General features: G+C 43.2%; 1 protein-coding gene across 1 annotated transcript in view; it reads left to right on the top strand.

Annotated features, from left to right (window-relative positions):
• Nucleotides 1-22056, top strand: part of Prdm10 (PR/SET domain 10) — a 103893-nt gene that overhangs the window by 75468 nt on the left and 6369 nt on the right. Inside the window, exons 14-21 of the mRNA XM_028776193.1 lie at nucleotides 3023-3202; nucleotides 4176-4286; nucleotides 6365-6565; nucleotides 8448-8591; nucleotides 8970-9140; nucleotides 10827-10967; nucleotides 11917-12085; nucleotides 20535-20638. Coding sequence (XP_028632026.1) covers nucleotides 3023-3202; nucleotides 4176-4286; nucleotides 6365-6565; nucleotides 8448-8591; nucleotides 8970-9140; nucleotides 10827-10967; nucleotides 11917-12085; nucleotides 20535-20638 — 1221 coding nt within the window. The remainder of the gene's footprint in view (nucleotides 1-3022; nucleotides 3203-4175; nucleotides 4287-6364; nucleotides 6566-8447; nucleotides 8592-8969; nucleotides 9141-10826; nucleotides 10968-11916; nucleotides 12086-20534; nucleotides 20639-22056) is intronic.

Below are 22056 nucleotides of genomic sequence, written 5' to 3' on the forward strand. Positions count from 1 at the left end.
AGCACTTTGTTGTTTTTGCAACTTTGAGAAAGTGTCTCGTGTAGCCTAGACTGGCCTTGAGTAGTATTGGGATTATAGACATAGGCCGTTAGGCCTGACTTAATATTTTTTGATTTTTTTTTATGCCAGTTATTATTTTAATGTTTAAGAAGGTTAAAATCAAAAAGAGCTGGGCCAGCCAGATGGCTCAGTGGATAAAGGCATCTGCTGCTAAGACTGACAACCTGAGTTTGGTCCCTGGAGCCACACACTGACTCTTGCAAGTTATCCTCTGACGTCCATGTATGCACCATGACATGAGTTTCCTCCTACAAATAAAACAGGTGTAATGCAAATTTTAAGGGCAAAAAGAGTTAAGAAGAAACCAAATCTTTCTGCTTCTGTTTTCATCTTTAATTTCATTCGACCCTGTTATGTAGGCTTGGAGCAGGGAATCAGAGCTACTCCAGTGGTTAGAGAGTAAGAGATGTCCTGGTTTGATTGAGAACTTAATTATGGGGAAAGATGTAGAAACGAGAGTCTGAAAGGAGGATCTGGGGCGTGAGCAGCCACTATTGCACCCACCGGAGCTCTGCTCTGCGTGTTAGAGGGGAGCTTACCTGGGAATCTGGGACCCTAAGTCCTCTGACTACAGTGTGATCCCAAGATGGAAGGCTGGTAGAAGGCTGCACCCTTGTGGCAAGTCTGGAGTCTGGCAGTCAGGAAGAGAGCTTGTGGCTGAGTGGGAGGGAGAATGTGCAGGCATCTTCCCACCAGACCCAGCTCACCAGTCCCTCCTTTGGCTGATTCCACTGTGGAGTAAAGCTGGGAGGGGAGTCCGAGTAATCCTCCTTTGCCTTGGCCAAGTGGGCACCACAGCTACCATGACTACAATGCCCTTTTCAGACTCACCAGAGAACAAGTCTGCTGCTGTGGCCCTTCTGAGAAAACCCTTTGCAGTCCTCTATGCAGGTGGATCCCACTGTTCTCATCACAGTCTCTGGGACAACACAGGATCTGCTTCCTCCTTCCTCTCCCGTTCCTCCTTCCGCTTGGCAGCCTTGCTGTGTGGAGTTACTTCAGTGAGGAGTACTGTCTCTCTATTTTGATCTTAGTCCTGAATGAAGTCAACTTTCAGACTCCCATGATTTCACCTGGCGGATATCACTCATCTGAGGCATTTCTTGATCTCTGAGTGAAATACTTGTTATGAATCCCCATAGTACCTTCTGCTGGTGACACAATCATAGCTCTTACATAGCTAGGTTAAGTGAGAGGCAGGGGAATGCCTTTTTCCCTTGCAGTTTTTAATATTGTCTCTTTGTTTTTGTACATTTAATGTTTTGATTATTCTGTGTGGAGGGGAATTTCTTTTCTGGACCTGTCTATTTGGTGTTCTTTATGCTTCTTGTACCTTGTTAGGCATTTCCTTCTTCAGATTGGAGACATTTTTGTCTTGTGATTTTATTGAATATATTTTCTGTGCCTTTGATCCAGGTTTCTTCTCCTAATCCTATTATTCTTAGCCTTGGTGTTTTCATAGTGTCCTAGATTTCCTGTATATTTTGTGCTAGGAGTTTTTTAGATTTAGCCCTTTCTTTGACTGTAATGTCTATTTCTTCTGTTGTGTCTTCAGTGCCTGAGACTCTGTCTTCCATTTCTTTTTTTTTTTTTTTTTTTGGTTTTTCGAGACAGGGTTTCTCTGTGTAGCCCTGGCTGTCCTGGAACTCACTCTGTAGACCAGGCTGGCCTCGAACTTAGAAATTCGCCTACCTCTGCCTCCCAAGTGCTGGGATTAAAGGCGTGCGCCACCACCGCCCGGCCTGTCTTCCATTTCTTGCCTTCTGTTGACAAGGCTTCCTCTGAGGCTCCTGATTGAGTTCCTAAATTTTTTATCCCAGATTTCCCTCAGTTGGGTTTTCTTTATTGATTCTATTTCCACTTTCAGGTCTTAAACTGTTTTATTCAATTCCTTCCACTGTTTGTTTATATTTTCATAGATTTCTTCAAGGGATTTATGATTTCCTCTTTACCTCTATTGTATTCACAAAGACTGTTATTAATCTTTTTCTTACTTTTTTTTTTTGGTTTTTTGAGACAGGGTTTCTCTGTGTAGTTCTGGCTGTTCTGGAACTCACTCTGAAGACCAGGCTGGCCTAGAACTCAGAATTTGGCCTGTCTCTGTCTCCCAAGTGCTGGGATTAAAGGCATGTGCCACCACCACCACCCGGCTTATTAATCTCTTTCTTGTGCTTCAGTTATCTTGCAGTTCTCAGGGTCTGTGGTAGTAGGGTTGCTGGGCTCTAGCAGAAACACATTGTCCTGGCTGTTACTGATCTGAAGCTCACCTACCTGCTTTGCCCTCCTACTTTCTTCTCTGGCAGGTGTAGCTAGTGGGTTCCCAGGGAATGCCTGCTAGAGTTGGGGGCTGGGATAAATTGGTGAATGGGGGGAAGGAACTTGGGAGGTGTCTTAGTTAAGATTTTATTTCTGTAAAGAGACATCATGACTGAGGTTTAATCCATTGTCATCATGGTGGGAGGCTTGGTGGCACACAGGTAGGCATGGTGCTGGAGAGGTAGCTAAGAGTTCTACATCTGGATCTGCAGGCAGCAGGAAGTGAATGAGCCACTAGGCTCATCTTGCGCTTCTGAGACCTCAGAGCTGGCCCCCAGTACCTACTTCCTCCAACAAAGCCACACCTACTCCAGAAAGGCCACACTTTCCAATTGTGCCACTTCCTGTGAACCTATGACCATTTTCTTTCAAACAACTACAGAGGGAAGATCTGTGTGATCCACCTGACATGATAGGCAGGAGCCTTAGCAGGTGACCTACTACAAAGCTGGGGATGAGACTTGGGGAATGGATTTGGAGGAGAGGAGGAAGAGGTGAAGATTTGCAGTTAGCCTACCTGGTTCTCTGGCTGGAGTTGCCAGTGGTTTCCAAGGAATTGATGTTTGTTGTTGTTTTTAAATTACTCTTCAATTATAATTTTTCTATCCTTGCCTCTATCCCTTTTTAACAAAAATTCTCCAAATAGCGAAAAGACAAACTCCGGGAGCACATGCAAAGGATGCATAACCCTGAAAGGGAGGCCAAGAAAGCTGACCGCATCAGTCGTTCCAAGACCTTCAAACCACGAATCACATCCACAGACTACGACAGCTTCACGTTCAAGTGCCGCCTGTGCATGATGGGCTTCCGGAGGCGAGGCATGCTGGTCAGTGCTGGATCAGATAGGAAACTGTCTCCAGATCTACCCCTTTTGTCAGTGGCAATGAGCCTTACCAAATTAGATTTGTGGATGTACCAGTCAGTGGCTAGGAGAGAAGAAAAGCAAGCAGCCACTAGTTTGGGCTTCTTTTCTTTGTCTCCCTTTGCTCTTCTGAAACACTTTTTGGACAACCTTTTGAAAGGACGATTCCATGCCCTCCCTTCCTTTCCCTGTTTTGATGCTGGGAACCCAGGGCCTTACACCCGTTTGGCGTGTGCTCTGCCATTGAGCCACATCTTTAGGCTTCTGTCACTTCTCGTTATTTGTTTGTTTTTCTTTACCTTGATCTCTTGGTCATGTCTCATTTGATTTTCCTCCTCTCATTTGTTGACTATTCTCTCTGTCAGGGTCTTTATCTCCTTCCCAGTATCAGTTCCCTATCAGTGCCATCTTTGTTGAGTTAGGAAATAGTGACATAAAGAAACTTCCTTTTAAAGCAGAGTGTGGCCCAGTTTAGGGGAATTATCAGGACACTTCATTGCTTTTAGCTGACTCAGATCGTATATTTCTACTAAGGTGGTTAGAAAATCTTAGTAGTTAAAATTAGAACCTTTACTTTGTATCCATTCAGCAGTCCCAGTAAGAGAGTTGAAAAATGAAAGTCAGGTTTACTTTAGGATAATTCATCAGAAAACTCATGCTCGGCAATTTTCCTTTCTCTAATGATTGTTCTAGACAGAGACTACTGATGGACCTCTAGGTGACTGGCTGCCTTCAGTTATTTGCTGAATGGTTTATTGTTAACTCCTGTTGACAGGGTCTGTGGACACTTTGGTGTCCAGTGTCTCTGGCATAAGCCTTACTGTTTTGAGCATTTACTTCAGAGTTTTAACCTTTAGCCATCAGTTTCAGAGTATTTTGTTTAACTTTGGTTTGTAATGATTTTCTCCCTGTGTCTGTCTCTCTTTTCTATTTCCAGGTAAATCACTTATCAAAGAGGCATCCAGACATGAAGATAGAAGAGGTGCCTGAGTTAACCCTACCCATCATAAAACCCAATCGCGATTACTTCTGTCAGTATTGTGATAAGGTAAAAGTAAAGTCTTCCTCCTGGCTTGGCTGCTGTGGGGTAGGATGTAGGCAGGGGTTAGGCCACGGATGGATGCCTACCAGGGCTTTTCAGCATTTAGACAGAAAATTGCCTCATTGTAAGCCAAGGGCTGTAGAGATGGCTCTGTGGTCAAGAGCAGGAGCTTACAACCATTCTCAAGGATTCTCTCCCAATACCTACACTGGGCAGCTCAACCTCTTACAATTCCAGCTCTAAGGAACATGATGCCCTCTCCTTTCTTTCATAGGAATTACACAAACATGGTGCACTTACAGACTGGCGGAGACAGACAGACAGACACATATATGCATGTGCACACACACATGTGCACATACATACACTTTTAACTAAAAAATAAAATTTTAGGGGCTGGAGATGATTCAGTGGTTGAGAGCATTTCTCTTCCAGGGGACCTGAGTTTAAGTTGCATCACCCGCATCAGATGGTTCACAAACCACCTGTAACTCCAGCTCTGGAAAATACGATACTTTCTTCTGGATACTTGCAGTTACACATGCACGTATGCAAATATACATGTGCACATATAACAATTTCATAAAATTTTTTTAATTAAAATATTAAATGTGGTGGGACAGTGGTGGTGCATGCCTTTAATCCTAGCACTTGGGATACAGACTTAGGTGGATATCTGAATTCAAGGCCAGCCTAGTCTTCAGAGTGAGTTTCAGAAGAGCCAGGGCCATATAGAGAAATCCTACCTCAAAAAAACCCAGTAGCTAGATAGATAAGCTATAATGTTAAAAAAAAATAAATGTAAGCTATTTTTTGAAGAATTAATTGACTTTGTTTTCTTATTATACCTTCTGTCTGTGACTTTTACAATAGAGAATGTTTATCACCTAGAATATGAATTCACTTGAAATGTCCAAGATGAAAAATAGTCTGTCAGCTTTCAAGTTACATGGTAGATCCGGGTTCCTGGGAGACTGAGTGGGCAGTGAGAAAGCGTGTGGTGGAATTTTCTGCTTTTATAATTGCAGTTACACAAGACAGGGCTGCTGTCTGTGGTGTGTACCTTTTACATTTTGAGTGAAGGGTGTTTTTACAGTTACTCTCTATCTTAGAGTTTCCATTGCTGTGTAGAGACACCATGACCAAGACAACTCATATAAAAGACAACATTTCCCTGGGCTGGATGTCAGAGGTTCAGTCTGTTATCATCATGGTAGGAAACATGGCAGTGTCCAAGCAGGCATGGAGCTGGAGGAGCTGAGAGTTCTAGTTCTTGTTCTGAAGGCAAACAAAAGAAGACTGTCTCCCATGTGGCTAGGGGAGGGTCTCGAAGTCCACCCATACTCTAATAGTGCCACTCCCTAGGCCAAGCATATTTACATGTGGGCCTACCACACTTATTTATACAGAAGAGTCAAGGAAATTACCTAGCATATCTATATTAGATTCTTGCTTTATTACTCATAATACTCATAGCCATAGATAATAGATAATATTCATAGCCATATATATACGTATATGTATATATACATATACATATATATACTTGTAGGACAGGGTCTTGTTGTGTAGCTTGGGCTGGTCTTGAAATTGCAATCCATTTGTCCTTGCCTCTTGAGAGATAGGATTCTAGGTATAGAGCACCATACCCAGAATCTCTTCTTATCCTTTTTTTTTTTATCCCTTCATTTTTCAAGATGGGGTTTCTCTGTGTAACTGAGCCCTAGCTACCTGGAACTCACTCTGTAGACCAGGCTGCCTCTGCCTCCCCAGAGCTGGGACTAAAGATATGTGCCACCATGCCTGACAACCTTCTTATTCTAAGACGGGGTTTCACTCTAGTTCACACTGGCTTAGACTCACTGGTACTCCAAGATGGCACTAGACTAGACGTCTCCTGCTACAGTCTCTTGAGAGCCAGGATTACAGGCATGGCCCACCATATTCTGTGCTTGTTGATATATTTTATTTGGGGCTACATCGATACGTTTTTCTCCTTTTCATAGAAAGAAATTTCTTATTTTGCTTTAAGCAAGAAAGTGGAGCTGTACATTGCTTTCATGGCCAAATATTTAAACTTGCAGGTGTATAAGAGTGCTAGCAAGCGCAAAGCCCACATTCTGAAGAACCATCCAGGAGCTGAACTCCCACCAAGCATTCGGAAACTTCGTCCTGCTGGCCCCGGAGAGCCCGACCCTATGCTGAGCACCCACACCCAGCTGACGGGTACCATCGCCACCCCTCCTGTCTGCTGCCCACACTGCTCCAAACAGTATAGCAGCAAGGTACGGTGCTGGCTCTGACCAAGTCTGATGTCAGAACCTCTAACACGAGGATGTCTTAATAGACAGCCTCTGATCCAGATGTCCTACGTGGTGAATTGATTGGCTGAAGACCTGTATAAGTAGGGATCACTTAGGGGAATAGAATGGAATGCTGTGTACTCTTCCAGATTATTACTATGCTGAGCTCTCAGCTGCTTTCCTCTTGGCCTGTTCACACCTTATATTTGAGTGTTCTTTGCTCACAGTTTATGAGTTCATCCTGTGGCATCCCATATACAGGAACTGAGATGGAAGTTTTTGAAAAGGGGGTCACTTCAGTGGGTATCCCACTTCTGGTCCGATTGCATCAGGCATTCAGGGATTGGGAGTAAGTATGGGGTTTTGGATGCTGCCTGATGGTCATGTAGGTGTTTTTGTGTCCCCTCTTCTTCCTGTCTTCTCCTCACATCTTGTTTTGCTTTGACAGTGTGATCGCTTCCCAAGTGTGGTCAGTGCTGCTTTGACTTCTTTATTGCATTTAGGAGATGGGATCTCTCTGTGTTTCCCAGGTTGACCTCAAGTTATCTTTTCTGCCTTAGCTTCCCAAGGAGGTGGGCCTTATATATACAAGTCATTGTGCCTGGCTAAAACAAACAAACAAACAACAAGAACCAATCAACACTCCACCACCCTCTTGCAAGACAGAGAACATTTTTAAAGGCATCAAATGAACTGCTTTCAGAACCTTTGGAGCAGTTGCATGGGAGAAAGTTGCTAATTCTGGTCTGTCTTGATTAGAGTTTACATTGCAATGAAGAGGCACCATGATCAAGGCAACTCTTATAAAGGACAACATTTAATTGGGGCTGGCTTACAGTTTCAAAGATTCAGTCCATTATCATCATGGCAGGAAGCATAGCAGCATCCAGGCAGACATGGTACTGGAGAAGGAGCTGAGAGTTCTAACATCTGTAATGTGTAGATTTAAAGCTATTGCCTTTGCCTGGGATTGGCTATGCCACCCGCCCCCCCCCCCCCCCCCCCCCCGTTTCCCTTTTGTTCTGTCCAGCTTTAGCTCCAGGAGGTGAATGCACTACTGGCTCCCACCTGAGACCCTTGAATATGCATACACACATAGAGTTAATTTCTTTACAATTTGCCTTCTTGGCACAATTACTGGGCGTAGATATCTCCCACTTGGATAAACACGCCCGTACCACTTTGTTATCTCCATCTCTTTACCTGCCCTAAACTTAGTGGCTAGTCCCACCTAGCCCCTGCCAAACATCCTTGGCCTGTAGCAGACGCCACAGGCCCAGGCTCTCCCCAAGACCTCACATGGTTGCTGCATTCTTCTTCCTCTAAAGGATGGCAGAAAGACCCCTCTCTTTCTTTACATCTTTTCCTCCTGGGATCCAGAAGTCCCACCTTCATGTTTAGCCCAGCAGTTTGCCTCTGGCCTTCTTTACTGCCAAATCAAGAATCAATTGGGGAACAGGACTTCAACATCAGAACCACCCACTTCATACATCTTGATCCCAAAGCAGGTAGAAAAAGACTGGTGTTTTGCAGGCAACCAGGAGGAGGTGCTCTTGTATCAGGAACTGATAGAAGGTCTCAGCTCCTGTACACACGGGACAGTGTGGAGATTGAGCATAGGACCTCAAAGCTCACCTACACAGTGACACACATCCTCCAACAAAGCCATGCCCACTCCAACATTGCCACACCTCCTAATAGTGCTACTCCCTGGGCCAAGCACATTCAAACCACCACATGCTCAGTGTTGTTTTTGCTTTGTTTTGAGACAAGGTCTTGGTATCTAGCCCAGGTTGGCCTTAAATTTATGCCTTTCCTGCTTTACCTTCCCTAATTGTTTCCTTATTTTCCCTTCATTTTCTAGACCAAGATGGTGCAGCACATTCGAAAGAAGCACCCAGAGTATGCCCAGCTTCCCAACACCATCCACACGCCACTGACGACAGCTGTGATCAGCGCCACCCCAGCTGTCTTAACGACAGATAGTGCCACTGGAGAGACTGTGGTGGTAAGTGGGTGACTAGGAAGAGTGTCCTATTCCCTTCGCTGCCCCTCCTCTCTTTAACAAGGCCATGCCAATTATTTATTAATTCTTTGCAAACAGGGCTACTTAGCCTCAGCTTGCTACTTACAACATTGTGCTTATGGTTGGGTCTCTTTGCCGGTGCTTTCTAAATCTCTCTGCCAAAGGAGGAGCAGGACATCTTTAATGCTTTCCTTCTCAGTGGTGAAATCAGCAGTGCTGGAGCAGATCAACTGGGTCAGAGTCAGGCCCTCAGGCCAGTCTGTATTTCCTTGATGTGCTCCATGCCAAACTGAATTGTAGCTGGATTTACATTGCTACAGTGTTGTTACTAATATGTTTTGTGATTTTTTTTTTTTCTAGACAACAGACCTGCTAACTCAGGCAATGACAGAACTGTCCCAGACCTTAACAACAGATTACCGAACACCTCAGGGGGATTACCAAAGGATTCAGTATATCCCTGTGTCTCAGTCAGCATCTGGTCTGCAACAACCTCAGCACATACAGTTGCAGGTGGTGCAGGTGGCTCCGGTACTGTGACACTTACTTCTTTTTTTTCTGCATGAACACTGTATTGCCAGTGGCCAGCATGGTAGCAGGAGTCAAAAGCATCCTTGGCTCTATGTAGGGTGCAGCTGCGCAGAAGTGCTGAGTCTGAGGCAGTAGGAGAATACCATCTCCACTGCCTTCTTCTCTCTGCCCCTCATGATGGCTCTGGACTCAGAAGAGCTTTTGCTGTAGATAGAAGGTCTCAGCTCCTGTACACACAGCTCTAGTGATACCTCTTTGTGAGCTGTTCCTTCGTATCCTGGCTGACTATTTCATAATGAACCAGTTTAAGAAATACTGACATGGGCATTGAATAATTTCTTCCTTTCTTTCTTTCTTTCTTTTTTTTTTTTTTTTTTTTTTTTTTGGTTTTTGATTTTCGAGATAGGGTTTCTCTGTATAGCCTTGGCTGTCCTGGAACTCACTCTGTAGACCAGGCCAGTCTCGAACTCAGAAATCTGCCTGCCTCTGCCTCCCAAGTGCTGGGATTAAAGGCATGTGCCACCACTGTCTGGTGAATAATTTATTTCAAGGGAGAGGTTTTAGTGAGTAATTTTGATTCAGTCTTCATATCAGTCAGCTTCTTTAGTATATATTACTATATATAATATAACAATATAATATAATGACACACAAAAAAAATATAATATAATGATATAATGGTATAAATATAATTTAAATATATGGAAATATATGTGTGTGAATATATATATATATATATGTATGTTTGGGTGTTTGAAGAGGGTATTGGGACCTCTGGAATTGTAATTACAGGCATTATAAGGTGTGAGTGCTGGGAATGGAACCTGGGTCCTCTGGAAGAGCAACAAGGACTCTTCTTCACTTAGCCAGCTCTCCAGTCCCAGTCAGCTCCACTTGGAATAGAGCTATTACTGTCTTCCTCTACTAGACAATGTCTAACTCATGTTTGCTCATTGTAGACTAAAAGAAGGATGTCTCCCAGAACTGATGTTCTCTTTAGTTGTGCTGTGAGGAATGGACTTATGACATGAGTGAACGGGCTGGGAAGATGGCTCAGTGGTTAAGAGCACTAACTGCTCTTCCAGAGGTCCTGAGTTTAATTTCCAGCAACCACATGGTAGCTCACAACCATCTATAATGGGGCCTGATACCCTCTTCTGGTGTGTCTGAAGACAGCTAGAGTGTTCTCATATACATAAAATAAATAAATCTTTAAAAACAAGACATGAGTGAACATTGTTACTTTCAAATTATTTAGTCTCAAAAATTGAAAACCAATAGAGCTTTAAATGTATGGAAATTGGTAGATATCACTGTCACCCTGGCATCCACCACTTGTAACTTTATTTATTTAGTTTGTTTGTTTGTTTTAAGATGGGATCTCGCTGTGTAGCCTTGTCTGGCCTAGAGCTTACTAGTAGACCAGGCTAGCCTCAAACTCAGAGATCCACTTTCCTTTGCCTCCTGAATGCTGGAGTAAAGACATGCACCACCATGCCTGACTTTGACTTATTGTTTTGACAACAGGGTCTCACTGCTTAGCCCTAGCTGGCCTGAAACTCAAAACCTCTCACCAGTTTTGCCTGTCAGGGAATAGTATTTTTAGGTGAACTTTCTCTCTGAGGATCAGTTCTAACCTCAGTGAGTACATATCTGTTTTAGAACCTGTTCTTTTTTTCCCTCCAGGCCACTTCCCCACATCAGTCTCAGCAGTCCACAGTGGACGTTGGCCAGCTGCACGATCCTCAGACTTACACGCAGCATGCCATCCAGGTGCAGCATATCCAGGTCACAGAGCCCACCCCTGCAGCTCCGTCAGCATCCCAGGTACATTTCTCTATAGAGATGCAGAGTGCTCAGGTGACATCAAGGACTGTCAGATTAATAACAGTGCCCTTGGTCACTGAGTGATGTCACTATATTTGTATCTTATCAGTTCTACTGTTGCCTCCACTTTTTATGTTGTTATTGCAAACAGTCTTGCATTAAGTTATTGGCTTCTTGGTGGAGCTCCGTGGTTTAAGATCCTAAAACAAAACAAAACAAAACATTGTACAGCAAGAGCTTGCAGTTGCTTCTGTGACGTGGAATAAGGTTGAGCCTGTCACTGGGATTAAAAGGGAGGTGTGGGAGTTCAGAGGAGGGAGCAATTCCGCTTAGCTGGGAATCAAGGACAGTTTTGTCCTTTGGTTTTTAAATTAGCTCTTGAAGGGGGACTATATGCTTGTCATGACATCATAGAAGGAGATAGGAAATTATAACAGATTTATTAAAAATATTATTCTGCTTATGAGCAGGAAGTAAGAACTGGAAAGAGTTGGAAAGTAGTTAGGAGATGAACTGTGGACGGTCCTGAGTTGCAGATGGTGAAGTGTGGACTTGTCATGGAATCAGGAGTCAGCCTCTCCACCAGATGCCTGGTGTGCACCAGTGCTAAGCTCTCCTCTGGGTGGATTGGCCAAGGCTGTTCAGTAAGAACCATGACTGTATTTTTAAACACAAATGGTTACCTTTGTGACCGGACAAGCTGTTTCACCTTCTTTGGTTTAAGCTTAGCCAATGTATGCAATTATAACTTCCATTCATTTGCCTTTCCAGCAATTTAGTTGAAATCCACCGTTTTAATATCTTTGTAGATTGCCCTTGGAAAACAATATAGAGTCTGAGAGTTATGATTGCTTTTCATTAATCCTGCTCTTATTTAAAGTATTACTTATGAGTCATAAGTCTCCTGGAATCTCACAGTTTCCTCCTTTTGTTTTCTCTTTCTCTCTAGGTAGCTGGGCAGCCATTGAGCCCCTCTGCTCAGCAGGTACAGCAGGGGCTCAGCCCCTCCCATATCCAAGGCAGTTCTTCCACACAAGGGCAGGCTCTACAGCAGCAGCAGAATTCCTCTGTACAACACACATACCTCCCCAATGCTTGGAACTCCTTCCGTGGTTATTGTAAGGAGAAGGGGACAGTCGTTGGGTGGGGGAATCTCTGGCCGTATGTCTTCATTTCATCAGCTTTATAATAGATTTTTGGATTGAAGTGTCAGTTACTCATTTTCAGTACTCTATGGTACGTGTATATGAATGCATTTCATAGAAAACTCAGGGCCGTGTTTTGATGTCAGAGTGCCAGTGTTATATTTTCAGAGATGTTAAGTATGTTACTGGAAGATGTGAAGCAGTAACTTAAGGTATGCAATAGATGGAGAGAGGATATATTGATGGTAATGTTTCATCCCATCCCTTTTATACATACATACGTACGTACGTACGTACGTATGTATGTATGTATGTATGTATGTATTTGGTATTGGAAATCAAACCCAGGGTCTCATTAAATGTCCATTTATGTAATAGTCACTATGCTTGACCCCGGGTATATGTGTCTTAGTTACTTTTCTGTTGTCATGACAAAAGGCAACTTACATTAGAAAGTGTTTACTTTAGGATCGCAGTTTCCAAGAGTGAGATTCCATCGTCATCATGCAGTCAGGCAGCCTGCTGGAGCAGTAGCTGAGAACTTATATGTTGAAATAGCTGTGCGGCGGGAATAGATGGCTGGGAATGGCATTCCCCATGATGCACCTCCTCCAACAAGGACACGTCTCCTAGTTCTTCCCAAACAGTTCTACCAACTCGGGACCAAATATTCAAATATATTAGTCTATCAGGGCCATTGTCATTCAGACCACAATATGTAAAAATTAACATTGACCTTATAGTATTTCATTAACTAACCTCATACAACTTCATTCAGATCTTCCTGTGTGGCAGGAATGATTCTAACCCATGTATATCAAAATTGGTCTTTACAAAAATCTATGATATAAGTACAGTGATTATTTGCATTTTATATATAAGACAGTGTACATACAATAACTTGTCCAAGAGACTTAACTAGTCAACAGAAGATTGGAATTCAAGAGTTCCGGCTCCAGAGCTTACATGCTAAATCACCTCACTGTATTGCATCTCTTAAAGACTATCCTGTAACAGAGAGGTTGACATATTTGAGTAGTATGTTCTGAAATCCTCAGATTTATGCTCGGGAAGTGTGAACAGGCTGGCTGGCAGTCAGAGGTGAGAATTGATAACTTCTTGCTTGCTACTCTGTAACTTCTCCTGGGGAGACATGAACAAACTACTATTCACCCCAGATAGGGCACCAACAACAGCTTAAGGAAATGATTCTACCCAGCTCTAGATTAGTGAACCAATGAGTTTGTTCAGATTATCTGCAGGAGGATGGCTACCTGGTTACTTACAGGGAACTTTGAAGCACCTGCATCACCAAATGCCCATTTTAGCATGGTGACAACTCATAAAAACTGGAGCCCTGGAACTCTCTGCCCAGTTTGTAGTCAGCTCTATTGGAGAGAGTTTCTTGCTAGCAATTTTCACTGCTTTTGTAACTTAGAGGAGAGGCCCTGTGAGTTTGTAACCACCACACTTCTTTAGCCTTGTGCGTTTCCTTGGCTTTCGAAGTCTAACGAGTCTCCCTTATGTCACCAGAAAAGAGAAAATGGCTACACATCACTTCGGCCTTTGACCAGCTCTTATGCTCTTACTACCTGTTTTCCACCTTGTTTCCTGAGTCTCGGAGAGGGTGACAGAGATGCCTTATTATTTTCTTTCATTTATTGCTGAGGCACTGCACCACTGTGATGCACCAATAGTCACTTAATCTGAGGAGTGTAAATTCTCTGCAGTAACCACTAGCAACTGCAAAAAAGATTTCCCCCACATCTGAGACTGACAGCAGTAGAAATATTTGGGCATAAACACAAATGTTTGAAAGCATTTTGACAGACACATCACATCTGTTTCTATAGTTACTTCCTTACTTAGGTCAGTGATCTCCCCAGTCACAATTTTGTCCTGGATTATAATATCAGACATAAGTTCCTTCCATTGTAGGGGGCCATACATGCAGTCAGAACAGTGAAAGCCAGCTAGTAGAGTTGGGAGCTTCCAACCTTATGCCAGCCACATTTTTCTGTGCCCTAGAGGCAAGAAGTACAGTATTTTAAGCAGTAGGGTCTTACCACCTACTTTTGGCATGCAAGTAATAGTAGTGGCAATACCCTTACAGTTTATGTGTGGGTCTCTAGGAACCTTCCTGGCAAAGAACTCATACTGGGCTTTTATTCAATAATCTACAGCTCCCAGAAAATGTTTTTTTTCTCACCCATACAGCTTGTCCTTATGCAGATACTTCAACTGCTCTTTTAATGTTCATTAAGATGCTTTCCAAATCTGTGAGCTACTCCAGCTCAGCTTCATATAATAAATATAATATAATATAATATAATATAATATAATATAATATAATATAATATAATATAATAAATATAATAAAGAAAACCTTAATATAATATAATAAATATAATATAATATATAATATAATGTAATATAATATAATATAACCTTTTTTTATGGGAGGAAGGGGTACAGGAGCTCTAAGGCCTGTTACTGATCACATGAAGAATTGCTCTTGAGTGACTAAGGGGATACGAAGAAGAAACATTATAAAGGTCTAGTGTATGAAACATCCGGTCCGTGGCATCAGCTGTGGAAGAGCAGCAGTAGAGAGGAGGACACTATACTCCATTTGCCTTCAATAGAGTTCTACAGTGATTCCCTACCTCAGTGGAAACCCACAAAGATTTTTTCCAGCCTTCTTCTCCAGGGTTAATGCTGCTGCATGGGGTCCCCAGTCCCATCCGTCTCCATGGTTCAGGCCTAAGTGGGGAGCAGGACCCCACTCTAACCTGCTATGCTTGCCACTGAGCTGACTTTCCAGTTCTGACAGGCCATCACTGTGGCTGCATGATAATCTCCTCCCCCAGTGTATTCTCTTTTAGGTGAACAATTTATGTAGCATATTTTATATAGATAATAGTCTTCCTCTAGAACAAACTTGATCTTTTTCACTTTTTTTTTTTTTTAAATCATGTCTTCTGTGAGCAACTGCTGTGGCTTTCAACTTTCCAGGCTCGCGAACACTAATTTGAGTCACTGTCAACTTTTTCCCTAGGAATGCCACTTTGACACAAATCTTTGTGCGTTTGCATTTGAGTGACCCAACAGGCTCCTGGGTCTGCTGGACTAGGTCATTCAGATCTGCCAGAGGTTCCTTCCTCATCAATATCATGTCAGTCCCAGAGCCCATGCTAAATTAACTTCTTAACTCTCTGATGAACACGGTAGAATGTGGCCCAGTGAACTGAGTATCAAACTCTACCTCTCTCATATCCAGTTTCCTTAGTAACAACTGTCCTTCCGCTATTGCCTTCTGATTCCTGGTGTTGATGGGAACCCCAGCCAGTTCCATGTGGCTTGTATGAGCTGGTCTTTGAGACACCTATTTTCCTTCCTTGTCTTGAATTATTCAGCCTTTGTCTCAAGGAAGGAAGGACAGTGTTATTACTTAGCTTTTTTTTTTTTTTGGTCTGTAGCCCTCAGATGGATCCCATCTGCCCCCACAGCCCACAGTTTCATGAGCCAGACTAAGACACAGGCTCTTTCATTCCTTGTGTAAAAGTCTCTCCCAGCCAGTTCAGAGGCAGAGTAATTCTTGGTCACTGTAGTTTCCCGTACTGCCCACCCACATGCTGAATCATAGATTATCTTTTCCTCTGCACTAAAGGTCAGAACACAGAGCTCTTCTATTGTTCTATCCTTTTCTCTTCCTGAAGTCTTAATTCTTCTCACAGGTTCTGAGGTTTTTTATTTTCTTTCCCATGAATTCCACCCGCTGTAAAATATGGCAAGCCAACTTCACCTCCTCTATGTCTCATCTTCTGCTTTCCCACGTTCCCATAAGACCAGAGGTGAATGCTGAGGAGAGCATGCACTTGTTTTTTCTCCACTGTAATTCTGCCCTTACATGGGAAACTTCCTTCTGGGCAGACAGCTCAGCCCCTGCTATATGCCTTATCATTGCCCAGAGCAAAGACCGTACAACAGTTTTCACTACCTCTTTATGCTCTTATCCCAAGCGTGTTACTTAAGGTCTGTAATATATTCTCTAATACATCAGCTCTTTGGGGAAGGAGGAATTCCTGTACTTATGTGGTAAAGCTCATTTATCAGATATGCTACTCTAGACCATGTAGGGGAAGAGGACCTTCCTGGGATCTGCTCTCCCCTCTCAAATAGCTTGGCTTTGGATATATAGCTTTTCACCTATATACAGTTACTACTGTAGCAAAGAGGCACATCATCCCATACGTCATGGGAGAAGGTAGCCATATTGGAATGGCTCCCACAGATGCAGGCTCCCTTGGATCACCCCAGTCACACTGACCAGTGTGCTGTAGCCACTCTTCTCACCTCATCCTTAGTTCTGCCATCCCTGTTTCGGGTGCCAGCTGTGCTGTGAGACTTTCCTTAGAGACGTGTGAAGAACTGTCTGTTTACTCCAGATAGGACACTAACAGACAGAAATTATTATGCTCAAATCTAGCTTGGTGAGCCCATGAGTGTATTGGGGTTGCCCACAGGAGCATGGATGAAAGTCACTTACAGGTACCCCAGGTTACTTAGAGGTGACCTAGAGAACCTGGCAGAAGACTGACTCTTTGATCTATTCTCAGTTTAAGAACGTGAAATGACAGCCAGGCAGTGGTGGCGCACGCCTTTAATCCCAGCACTTGGGAGGCAGAGGCAGGCGGATTTCTGAGTTCGAGGCCAGCATGGTCTACAGAGTGAGTTCCAGGACAGCCAGGGCTACACAGAGAAACCCTGTCTCGAAAAACCAAAAAAAAAAAAAAAAAAAGAAAGAAAGAAAGAAAAAAAAAAGAAAAACAAACAAACATGAAATGACATATACACCTACTGTAATCATTTCAGGAATTAGCATTTTAACTTGAAAAAATATTCTGCAACTGAAATGATTTATTAGGAAAAGTAGAGAGCATAGTATAGGAACCCTCTGTACGCTCTGTTTGACTTCAGCAGTTCCTAAGCCCTGCCCAGCCTTGCCTACCTTTCTTCCCCACCCCGACTAGATAATTTCCTCATTACATTCTTTTCCTCTAAACATTTTAGTATGTTTCTAAAATGAGACTGAGCATGCTGATGCATACCTGAAATCCGAGAACTTGGAAGGTGGAGGAGGAGACTCAGGCATTCAAGGTCATCCTCAACTACATAGGAAGTTTGAGGACAGCCTGGGCTACATGAGACCTTGTCTCTAAAGAAAGGAGAGGAGGCTGGGGAAATGTCTTAGTGGGTGAAAATACTTGCTACACAAGTATGAAGATCTAAGTTCAAATCCCTGGTACCCAAATAAAATCTGGGCATGGCGGCTCACACCTGTTAAGGAGTGGATATAGTCAGCTTGCTGGAGCACACTGGTCAGCAGCCTGGTGAAAAGTGAGTTTCAAGCTCAGTGAGAGACTCTGTTCTAAGTGATAAGTTGAAAGTAATAGAGGCACAGAGGCAGATACCTGATGTCTTGCTCTAGCATGCATGTATGTATCACACACACAGGGCAGACACACACACAGAGACACACAGTCACACACACACCGATAACAACAACAACCGAAAACATTAAAAAGAGAACAAATGAAAAGAAAAACCCCACAAAGACCTCTTTTTGTTTGTTTTTTGGCACACAAGGCTAAGTACTTGCTCTATTACTGAGCCCAAAATGTACCTAGCCCAAAACATTGGGAAAAAAATCATGCTATTGCTATTGATCAGTCTAAAGTTAAATGGAAATAATTCTTTAACATTGTCAAATATAGTTTCAATACTCAATCAGAATTTATCTTCCTTTGATCATCTGAGAAAGGTGTTTGAGCTTCTTGTTTGAACTGGGTGCTGAGCAAGGGCCATCCATGCAGCTGACAGCATCTTCAACTGTCTTTCCACATCTTCTCACCCTCCCCATGCAGCTGCTGTGTCTGCTGGAGAGACCAGCTGGCCATGTGTCCTGTAGTCCTCACACTGAGTTTTGCCAGTGGTATCCCCATGTCATCACTTGATGTACTGTCTTCTATTTGTTTCCTGTAGACTGGCAACTAGATCTAGAGGATTAACCAGGGTTCAGTTCTTTTCCCCCAGGGGCCTCAGCTGGTTCGAGGGTTGGGCCACTTCTCTCTCTGTAATACTCAAAGCCATTAGTGTTTATTCTCTAGCTTCTTTGTCTCATCAGGACTTCCAAAGTTGTGATACTCTAATTTGGTTCTGTCATTCCCATTCATTAGGTAGAAATGTTTTATAAAGAAAAAAAAATTGTGCCAGGTATGGTGAAGCACATATCTGTAACCTTAGCCTATAATATTAGTACTTGGAAAGCAGGAGGCTTACCAGGCTATGCAAGGCTACCTAGAAAATGCTATCACAAACAAACAAGAGCATGCCCTCAGTTGCAGAGGCAGAAGCAGGGGAATCTCTGTGAATTTGAAACCAGCCTGGTCTACATAGTTAGCTGAGGTTAGAAAGCTACATAGTGAAACAAGATCTCTAAATAACAATGAAAGCAAAGCAAGATAAGAAAGAAAAGAAAAAATTGTCGTAATCATAAAATTAAGATACAGCTTGCATAGGAAAAGCAGAATTAAATACCTTAAATGCCAAGGTTCATTACTTATTTTACTGTACCTCAAAATAGTAAGACAGTTTCCTTCTGTTACAATATCCCAGATGGCTAGTAGTTATGTGTATCGTAGTATAATTTTGTGCTCATGATGTTTATACACACACATAACCATGATGTGCTTGGACTTGCTGCATTTGTTACCTTTATGGATGTTCAGCCTACTTCACCTTTGGCTGTTTACCCTGGCACCTGCATCTTTCACCCATGACCCTTTCCTGTGCTGGGAAGACAAAGTGTCCCAGGCTTACCTTCTGTTGCTGCCTGAGTTGGCATTAGTCAATCTCCTACTCACCTCTCTTCTGTTTTAGTGGGATATTACCACTGCATATTCACTTGTGATCCTAGGCAGCTGTAAAGACATTTGTGCCATGAATTCATATCTGAGTATGAAAGATACCAAGCTAGAAAAAGTAAACTTTTATAACTCATTTCGAAGTTTAAAAAGTTTGAGTATTTGTCTTTGTGACTATTTGGAAGACACTTTTGAGTGAGGAGGCATTGGTTGTTTCTTATATGATCCCTCTTTACTAGTCTCTTCACACACATGTAATTATTGTTAGAGGTCTATTCACATCAAGCCAGGCATGGTGGCACACACCTTTAATCCCAGCACTTGGGAGGCAGAGGCAGGCTGATCTCTGAGTTCAAGGCCAATCTAGTCTACATCGTTAGTTCCAGGACAGTCATGGCTACCAAACAAACAAAAACAAAAATAACAACAACAACAAAAACAAAAAAGAAAGAAAGAAGGAAAGAGAAAGATAGAGAGAGTAAAAGCAATCACACCATTGTAAGATCTTGCAAATGTGGGAAACCATGGGGGCTTTCTCAGTGGGAATGTGAGCATTGGCAGGTATGGGTGGCCTCAAGCTTAGGACTGAGGGTCTTTCTTCTTTTGGCTTTTTGGTCCCATATAGCTCAGGCAAGTCTCAAAGACACTATGTAGCCCAGACTGGGGATATAGCTCAGCTGGTAGCATTCAGGACTCCCTGGGTTTAATTCATAGCACAGCATAAATTGGGCACGGCACCACGTGACCAGTAGTCTCAGGAAGTGAGAGGCAGAGCAACCAGATGTTCAAGATGGGATACCTGGGACCCTATCTGAAAAGAAAAAAACAAATTTGTGATCCTTCTATGTTAGCTTCCTGAGTGCTTGGGTAATAGACCTGTGCCACCAGGCCCAGTGGATTTGAGATTTTTAGCATAAGATTACTGTTTGTGGGGCAAGAACACAACCATACACCATGTTGGCTTCTGCTATTCAGACGGTGATCTCATTTTGTTGCTTTGGCTGTTCTGGGCCATTCACCTTAAGCCTTTTCCTTGGTTCAAGTTATTGATTCACCTTTAGCCTTGAGTAGCTAGGCATATAGCTGCCTAGCCTACTTTATTGTCAGGGTTGTCCTTATAGCTAAAACACAGGTTATGAATATGCCGAGGGTAGGATAGGTTAAGCTATAATGCTTGGTAATTTATATATGAAAAAAAATTTTTTTTTGAAACAGATTCTTACGTTATAGCCTTGACTGTCTTACTGTGGAGGCAAGGCTGGCCTCGAACTCATAGAGACCCTCCTGCCTCTGCCTCCCTAGTATTGGGATTAAAGGTGTACATTATAATACCTGGCAATTTATGTGTATTAAATGTATTCCCCTTAACTGTATTTTCAGTTTATGGTGAGTTTATTGGTATATAGCCCCATAATATAGGTAGAAAAGCATGTGTTTCTTCTAGCACTTACACTAAAATCTAAGACCACTAAATTTTGTTTATTTCCTGTTTTCAGCATCTGAAATTCAAATGATGACACTGCCTCCAGGTCAGTTTGTGATCACAGACAGTGGTGTGGCAACCCCTGTTACTTCTGGGCAAGTGAAAGCAGTGACTCCGGTAAGCCATTCTGCCAGGGCTGTGTTATAGCTTGGTTATAATCCGTCTTCCCTCCCTCTCTCTCTCCCTCCGCCCCTCCCACTCTCCCTCCCTTTAAAGTGCTGGAATTGGAACCCAGGACCTTATACATGGTGGCTTGCTGGGTAGGTCATCTACCATTGAGTTACCTCCCAGGCCTCCTGTTTCTTTTAGTTAGTGGTTAGGTCAGTTTTCTCACAGCTGATGATTTGAAAGCTGGATCTTTATCGCCATATCCTTAGTGAATGTCGATTCAGCTCTCAACTACAACAAACCTACCAGATCTAGCACTTCTTGTAAATATTACAAGACTTTAGCTGGGAGGGAATAATATAATGAATTACTTATGGTGTGTGTGTGTGTGTGTGTGTGTGTGTGTGTGTGTGTGTGTATTTGAGACTTTGCCAAGTTGGGGCAAAGTCAGGAGAGGTGCCAGGAAACCTGGCTATAGGGTACTGCTTGCACAAACATGGAGCCACAGGCTGCCTTAAGAGAAGTTCTATATGCCAGGTGCAGGCCATGCCAGTCAGATGTCACTCACCTGCCAGCTGAACTACCCCACTCCTTAGATTCAGTTCCTAAAGACCCATTCCACTGTCTGTCTTCCCCCCCACCCCACCCCCCCGTCCTATCCCACGCTGTTCCTCCTGTTGTACTGTCCCTGGCCTCAACTTGGGTTGACTTCCACTGTCCAGGTGCAGGCTACGACAGTCAGAAGAACAGCTGCACAGGTGCAGGCCACACAAGCCAGAAAAAACTGGTGCAGGCCAAGCAAGGCAGAAAAAAAGATAGGTGAACTCAGGCAGAGACTCCCTGTGGGACCAGAGACCAAACCGACTGGCCACCGGAACCACAGATAGGCAGCCCAGCAGAGGACCTCCTCCACTCACTCAGTAACACCCAGTCCCCACTTCCCTCATCATCACTGTATCTCACCTCCTAAATCTGGCAGAGACCCCCTGCTGCACCATTGGCCAAGCTAGCCCCCAGAAGTCCAGCCCCCAAGGTCTCCAGAGACTCCCTACTGGATCAGACAGACAGAGGTCAGGCCAGTTGCCAGATATCCAGGTCACAAAGACTAGAAGACCAAAGAAGAAACAGAAACCAAGGAATAAAACACCCATCCATCAAAGACAAACTCAGAAATCAGTACATAGACCTATAATCATTGACAACCAAGATGCCTAAGCACCAGTGTAAGAACACAATCAACAACAGCCAGGGCAATATGGTACCACCAGGGCCCAGGTTTCTACAACAGTAAGACCTGGATATTCGAACACAGTTGAAGCACAAGAAATTAACCTTAAAACCAACTTTATGAAGATGATACAGGTCTTTAAAGAGGAAATAAAAAAAAACTGTAAATAAATCAAGGAAAGGGACTGAAGAGATGGCTT

The sequence above is a fragment of the Grammomys surdaster genome, unplaced genomic scaffold, assembly GCF_004785775.1.
Source record: "Grammomys surdaster isolate TR1022 unplaced genomic scaffold, NIH_TR_1.0 266, whole genome shotgun sequence".
NCBI lineage: Eukaryota > Metazoa > Chordata > Mammalia > Rodentia > Muridae > Grammomys > Grammomys surdaster.